Source organism: Sinocyclocheilus rhinocerous, unplaced genomic scaffold (genome assembly GCF_001515625.1).
Source record: "Sinocyclocheilus rhinocerous isolate Xijiao unplaced genomic scaffold, SAMN03320098_v1.1 scaffold534, whole genome shotgun sequence".
NCBI classification, from domain to species: domain Eukaryota; kingdom Metazoa; phylum Chordata; class Actinopteri; order Cypriniformes; family Cyprinidae; genus Sinocyclocheilus; species Sinocyclocheilus rhinocerous.
In genome coordinates, this window is record NW_015646352.1 from 554861 (window position 1) to 562834 (window position 7974).

The window sequence follows — 7974 nt, forward strand, 5'->3', positions numbered from 1 at the left end:
AATTTTACTATACTTAAGTGTTATATAAATAAACTTATATATTATAATTAACTTATAATTAACTATTATAAAAGACAATGTTACACTATTTTTCAGTATCTCCTCTGCTAAACAGTTCTCATGGTCTATTTGAAGCCCCAAATAATGAGATGAATATTTTTGATGACATTGTGTTTTGAATAATCTCATGCAACTGGAAAGCAAAGTCCTCTTGAATCATTGTTAACAAAAAATACAGAAATGTCATATTCACTCGTAGAATTTTTAATATGCACAGGCCACATTGTACAACGGAAAATCCCAATTTCAAAAGCCTTAGCTGTGGATTACAGCATCACAAAATATTCAACAAAATTATACAACCATATAAAAATTTCAAACATTTGAATGCATTGAAAATGTGAGAGGACACTCCACAAACACGTAACTGATTGAAAGACCAGCAAATTGAAAACACAACAGAGAATGCCAAATAAATACTGTACAAGCACTGGGACATGGTACAAACCCTGCCTGCAGGCCAGCAAAGCTTTTGACTTTTATCAAGCACATTTAGATATTTATTGTGTTAAAACAGTAACAATAAAAAAACTCAAAGAGTGTAGTGTAACATAGCTAGCTAATGCAGGACACTTTATGCAGTGCAGCATTTTTTTGACAGACACAGAAGCTCCTCCAATCCCCCAAACAAAAAAACATCTCAATCAAAGTTCTGAATGCAATACATGTGCACTTTGGCCCAAATCCCAATCAGACAAAGCAACATAAACTAGAATCTTAACAAGGAGAAAAGCAACAGGTGCTACATTAATGGCATTGTGATTTTTGTCTTTGAAATGGATCGAAACACAATGCTCGAGTATCTTAGTCCACAATAAACCATCATAAAAAAACCTTTGGAAGATGACATACAGTAACAATACTGTGCTGGTTGTAATGACCTGTTCAATTCGGAGCACCTTTGGGTTGACTGAAGCCCTTTGAATAGTTAGTATCAAAGCTGTCCATCAGAAAACAGTCCGTATGTGAGCCCTGAGCTGCTGTACTTGTACCTCAACGAGTCATTTGAGTCAATGAAATCCGTCATAGAAGTTCCTGGAAGCTTATGGAATGTGCGTAATTGCTCAAAGAGCTTTGTAGATTATGTTGGAGTTGCTGTAAATGTTTTAAAAGAGAACATTTAACAAATCTGGAATACAAAAGAACATCATTTTCTTTCATGGGGATATTTACTAAGAAATGTTATATTAGGTTAGTTAATACGGCTCTTTTTACTGCCGGGACACCAAAAATTCAAAGCAAGACCTGACTTTTATGATTACATTATTTGGCATTCATCAAAAGGAATCCAAAACCTTGAGCACAAACAAATACCTGAGGTCTTTCAAACCAGAGTAAACTACCTCAAAATCACACATATCTTACAAAACGCGAGGCTATCGCCATATTTCAATACAATGGTGTTGATACAATACAAAAATAAATATTCTTTTCGATTCTTTGTAAAAAAAGACAAGTAGCCAAATACATTTCAACGTAAAAAAGGTAAAAATTCTCCCACGCTCCTTGGCCATCTTAAATGTCTCGTTTTCACTATACACAGCACCAGTTCAAACAGTATTTCACTGCTTCAGAATTTGATGAGGCAGCTGAACTTTATACTTATGGAAACAACATGTTTCTGAAACCAGATCCTTAGAATATCAGTAAAAACAGCCAAATAACAGGTGGTGACTTTGCTGGTTGAGTACAAATTCACAATGTCTTTTTTTTTTTTTTTTCAAATACACTGTGAGGTAAAAATGAAAGATTATAACATAATGGGACAATTTGGGCAGGTATTTTGATTATATGTTAGCTTCTTATTACACAACACATATGTTCTTACCCACAATGCAATACAGATATGGATGACATTTTGAAAAACAGCTAAGCCTTTGCACAAATTGGCTGTATGGCCACAAATATTTTAAACATGTTTCAAAACGGATGCATATTAAGACCCCAAAGAACAGCAAACCTCCTAAATGCTCAATGAAATAAATTGTTCTCTTTCATCAGTAATAAATACGTAATTTAATAACAGTATAGAAAATAAAAATAAAGCACCAAGATAAAGAAATAAATTAAGGGAAAATGTCTCTTGTCTCATTTGAATGATACCTTCAAGCACCATTTAAAGTCAGTCTCCGGATGCCCACTAGGCGGCAACAGAGGACCAAATATAGCTAAACTACCCAGTGCTCCTTAGCAAGCGATTTTAAAATGACAAGATGAATACAAATGTTGACAAAAATACATTTTTTTCTTTAATTTCTCTCAAAATGTGAGAACATTTTGATTGACAGGTAGTTCAACCAGCATCCTGGGTGAATTTTGTCTTGAGGCATTAATGCAATTTTTCTTCACTGGAGTAATTTGCTAGGAAAAGTTGGTTGCAATCACAAAATGAGCAGACCAAAAAAGTAAAGCACCTTTATGAAATCAGTTCATCACTCAATTGCCGACTTGCTTAAGATGCACATCCTCGAAGTGACGCGTTTTTAGTTTATTTTAGTTATTATTTAGTTTAGTTTAGGAAGCAGCCTGGCAACATGCCAGTCTTCGCTTTTGTAGAGTAAACCTGATTTTGGATGCCATCGTTGAGAACCGAAAGCCTTCAAAAGTGATGTTTTCAGTCTGATTTCCTTTCAGTCGCCTTGTTACTTTGGATGCATATTAGCAAAACGTGTTGGGTGAAGTGGTTATTCAGATTAATCCAAAGCTTTTGAGCCAGTGTGTTGAATCAAACACACTTTATACCCCGTCACCTTTAACATGCACACTCAGCATCCCAATCTTCTGCAGGCGGCGACTGCCATCACTGGAACTACACAAAGAAAGGTTTGTGTCTGCTCAATTTGAGAATCTTGCCCAATCGCTGCTTCGCTGTGGCCATACCTTTCTTAGGACGTTTACCTACAAGAAAGAGAAAGGCAAAAAAAAAAAAAAAAGGTTTAAGAAAAAAAATAAAAAAAAAAAAAATTTATAAAATGCTATTTTTATAATATTTTAAAATATTTTTTTATAAAAAAAAAAAAAAAAAAAAAAAAAAAAAAAAAAAAAAACGTGGTAAAAGTGAAATCGTCAAATCAGTCGCAACAACTACCACTCAGGGAGCATCCCAATCTTCTGCAGGCGGCGACTGCCATCACTGGAACTACACAAAGAAAGGTTTGTGTCTGCTCAATTTGAGAATCTTGCCCAATCGCTGCTTCGCTGTGGCCATACCTTTCTTAGGACGTTTACCTACAAGAAAGAGAAAGGCAAAAAAAAAAAAAAAAGGTTTAAGTAAAAAAATATAAATAAATACAATTTATAAAATGCTAATTTTATAATAATTTACAATATGTATTTATAAATAAAAACAAATAATCAAAATTAAAAACAAAACAAAAACAAACAAATAGAAATAAAAACAAATACAAATAAAAATAAAAATAAAAACAAAAATAAAACAAAAACAAATGCAAAACCAAATAAAAACAACAAAATAAAAAAACATGAATAAATTAAAAATAAAAAGTAAAACAATGATACAACAATAAACAAAAAAACAAACAAATAAGTAAACAAAAGAAAAACAAAAAATACACATAAAAATAAAAGCAAAAACAAATAAATAACATGAATAAATTAAAACAACAAACATACAAAACCTAAACAAGATTTACTGGTATCTTAACAGTAAAACATGCAGGTTTCATGTTAAAATGTTTAATGTGCAGAAAAAATGGTGATGCTGTACCTTTGGTGGCCTGATTGCTGATTGGTGGGGGATTTGAAGCAGGCCTCTTGGATGGGTGCAGAGGTGGCGATAGGGATGTTTCACAGTATTGGTAGGCCAAAGTGGGGCTTTCCCCGTGGGCTGGGGAGTGTGTGCGACTGCTCCAAGCTTCACTGCTGCTGTTGCTGCCGCTGTCCTGGCTGTCCATGAAGTTCTTGTGTTCCTGGATCCTATGCTTGAGTTTGGCGGGACATCCTCCTTTTGAATCATGCTCCCGAAAGCCCTCCTAAAGATAACAATAAAAAAGACTGAACCGAAACATTGGCCATTGGAGTAAATGCAAAAATATATATCAATTTAAATTTAAATAAATTACAAAATTGCATAATCTCTCCTATAACATATGGCAGATAAGGATTGGGTTTACAGAAGAACTGGGTTTACCTGTGATGAATTGCTGTCTGAATCCTGGTTCTCCTCTCCTGATGCAGCCTCCTTTCTACCTGAGAATGGAAAAAGAACAGATGCAGTGGTTCATCAAAATTATATTTGATAAGAAAAACTCATGAACTCTTACTGTAGTCAGGGGAGGGATGGTTGGTTCGAGACCACCAGGATTCTTGTGAACTGCTGGGATCTTCTGATGGGTGAGAATACAACAGCCCTGCCATAGACAGCATTCCCTGGATAGCATCCTCTTCTGTGCTTGGCGAGGTAGCGTATTCACTGCAAATGCGATGTAGTTTTAAACAACTGGATTTCAAAAACACACACAACCCTAAATTGTTCCCCAGCACGTCAGCTCTCACCTTTTACCACATTTTTCAAAAGGGTCAAGCTTTTGCCTGGATCGATGCGTATCCGTCGTGTAGCTGGAGCAACTTTTGGTCTTACTTTGGTCGTCTCCACTCATCCTAATCTTTTCATCTTCCTCTTCCTCTGAAGAGCTTTCAGATTCTTCCTCAGAGCAGTTCTTTTTCTGCATGGACAGGAAAAGAGGATTAAACCTAAACTAGGACTCTATGCGCTTCCTGTGCACGAAGGGAAATGGCAACATACCCGTGTAGTGTAGTCCTCATCTGATTCAGAGTCCGATGAGATGTCTGAAAGTACCGATTCTCTGTTCCTGAGATCTGAACTCTCTTGCTTATTAAGATCTGTAGAAAAAAATAGCTCACTATTACGGGCAGGGACATTTTTTTAAAATAATTTTTTTTATACACTAGCTGAGAAAATAAGCAATACAGACAGTTGAAACGTGGTTTTATGCAAATATCTAGTGACTAGAGCACACAAAATTGCATAAAAGGATAAATAAAGGCTAAAATAAATAAATAAATAATTGCACACAATATTTACTGAAAAAATATGTATTTTTGTATTTATTTATTTTGTGTATTATATATGGAAAAAGTAAACTACAGTGCTGAATCTGAGACTTTTGATGGTACCTGCAAAGGAATTCACTTCTCTGGCTACATGATGCTGATCTCTCTCTTTCATTTCAATATCCACTTCCTGTTCTTCCTCTTTAGATACTAGTTTAATCTTGAGTAAATCCATCTTCACATCTCTGGAGCCTTCGTCTTCTTTTATCCTTGGTCTTTTGTCTCCAGCATGCTGCCTGTTATCTCTGCGTGGACAATCAGATGGGGAAAAAGGACGTGTTCCCAAAATTACATGACCAACATAAGCCAAAAAACCCCCCAAAAAAAACAGTCATTGCAACTGACTATTACCTCGCCATAATCCTTCTAAATTTAACAATAAGCGTCATCAAGGCCTGTATGTGTCATTTGTATTTGGCAACGTGGTGATTCATATGCTACATTTACTGCAGCTCCTGATTAATGTGTGATAATCTTCATAGGTTAATGTGGTTTACCTGACTATACATCCATTGCACAGCACCAGACGCAGTTTGTTGTCCAAGCTCCGCTCCGCCACTGCAGCTGAGGCCGTGGAGACCTTGTTGAACTTGCCATTGACCGTCAGGTTAAAGGAGGCATCCTAAAAGACCATCGTTTTTTAGACGATTCTCTATAGATTAGCCTGAATGGCATTTACGGTATTCATTAATTCCACTTACCTCCTCATAAGTACCCATTTCAAGTTTTTTTAAGACTTCCTGGGTGTGCTGCTCAAAGATGTCGAGGTTAGAAGGAGCTTTAGGGCCGTGAGAGTGATGAGGGTGATGATGGTGGTGGTCACGAAGACGTCTGGCTGTCCTGCGTGCGTGAGAACCTCTCTCGTGTGCCGACCTCGTGGAAGGACACGCAGAGATTCCATGAGATTTCATTAGCTTGCTTCCACAGTTCCCATTCTGATAATCCTTGGGTGTTTGAAACAGCATTGTGAGTTCAAATACAACAACTACAATATTAGTTAATAATGTAGCATTGAGAACTTTTTAATCTCCAAAGAACTGTAACACTTAAGAAGACTACACTACAAAAATGGATTCATATTAAGACTATTTTACACTTTACATTTTAGGTTTCTTTGGTTTGCTATATTCGTTAGAATTTAATAAATAGTAATACTAACAACAACAATAACAACTACAACAAAAAAAATTATTTGTATTTATTTATTTCAATTAGTAAACAAATTTCACTGATAAATTACTGATATTACAATTGTATGCTATTTTGTCTTAATAAATAAAAAATAAAATACAAAACTAAAATCGGTAATTTTAAACACTACAAGTTAATTTAGGCATGAAAAATGGATATGATATATTGAATAATATTAGTAGTAGTATTTAAAAAAATTAACCGTAAGTGAATGTTAGCTGATGGCAAAGATAATCTAAAATAAAAATATGGGAAATGAGCATGAGCAATTTTAAGTGTTCTTATTCATATTATCATATAATAAAAGCAGCAACAGAACTAAAATCAAAGTAAAAAAAAATAAATAATAATAATATCCTTCTGATTTCTAGTTTTTCATTTGAGCTCTTTTTGCTTTTTTATCATTTAATTTTCTTTTATTTTTCTGGTGTTGTTGTGTTTTTTAATGCCTTTCTGTAGAACCTCTATTTAAAAAAAAAAAGCAAGCAAGTTTCTGCATGTTTCAAGCAGTCTGGCTTACCTCAAGGTACTGGATTTCCTTGGTGAGCATTTTAATGAGATGGTTGGGTCTGATATGGTCAGGGACCTCGCTGGCTGGCTCTGTGACCTGCGGAAGATGAGCACACATGGCAGACAATAAGGGGTTTGTGCCACAGAGCAAACCTCAGGTTCCCACCCAGAACCACTGACACCAGATATCGGCCCCTGTGGGACGCCCCTTGCCCTCATTATTCCAACAGGGATTATAATGTACAATGGGATGATTGCAGGTGGTTTTAGAGTTAATTTTAAGTTTGCATTTAATCTCAAGATCTGATCTGACAGAGCTGGTGTGGTAAGCCACTATTTCTTTCACCTCTCTCTTTAGCCAGTTCCTCAGTGCAGTAATCAAAGCTTTCACTCCCTTGATCAGGTATTCTGGAGGCAGGCAGTTATCTTCTCGGGATTCTGATGACAGACAATAAACAGTTGATTAGGAGGGACACCCAGGAACGTTGTGGCAGCATGCCAGTGATTTAAGTGCTCTGTATTGACATGCTGAGTGATTTAAGATGACGTACCTTTGAGAGTCTCCAGCAGGTTCTTTGCTACATACCAACAAATAGCCTCAAAATAAGGAAACTTAAAGAGGTCTGGAGTCTTCAGACGCCGCTCCATCTCATAGCACCTAATACGAGGACAGAATCAGTTACATTTAAGCCACAATATATACACAACTCAGAAAACAATATGCTTATTTGAAAAAAAAAATGCAAAAACACTAGACAGCAAAAAAACGTTTCTTGATAAGATCATTTTTGGTTTCAAGGGTTGGGTATATTAATATTTCTTTATGTTATACTTTTGTTGCTGTTTTTATTATTATTATTGTTGTTGTTGTTTATTTTTGTTGTTATTAGTAATAATAATAAAATTTGTTGTATTTTTACTTACATTTTTTGCTTTGTTGCGTTTTTTCTTTGTTATTACTATTATTGTTGTTTATTTAGTTAACCAATATGTGGCTAATAAATACAAGTCATCAGTATTTAACCATATTTAGTATATTTATCCGGTATTTGCCATTTTGTTATTATTATGATTAATATTAATATCAATGTTTAGTTTTTTTCTCTAAATCTGTCTAAA

General features: G+C 35.1%; 1 protein-coding gene across 1 annotated transcript in view; it reads right to left on the reverse strand.

Annotated features, from left to right (window-relative positions):
- Positions 1–3163: 3163 nt before the first annotated feature.
- The window catches only part of LOC107707470 (lysine-specific demethylase 7B-like), a 39394-nt gene continuing 34583 nt past the window's right edge, over positions 3164–7974 (reverse strand). The window contains exons 10-21 of the mRNA XM_016511489.1: positions 7407–7513; positions 7202–7293; positions 6866–6952; positions 5856–6098; positions 5652–5776; positions 5218–5399; positions 4826–4923; positions 4576–4745; positions 4344–4492; positions 4211–4269; positions 3788–4052; positions 3164–3288 (exon numbers count right to left, since the gene is read on the reverse strand). Of these exons, the coding sequence (XP_016366975.1) occupies positions 3200–3288; positions 3788–4052; positions 4211–4269; positions 4344–4492; positions 4576–4745; positions 4826–4923; positions 5218–5399; positions 5652–5776; positions 5856–6098; positions 6866–6952; positions 7202–7293; positions 7407–7513 (1666 nt within the window). The 3' untranslated portion in view covers positions 3164–3199. The remainder of the gene's footprint in view (positions 3289–3787; positions 4053–4210; positions 4270–4343; positions 4493–4575; positions 4746–4825; positions 4924–5217; positions 5400–5651; positions 5777–5855; positions 6099–6865; positions 6953–7201; positions 7294–7406; positions 7514–7974) is intronic.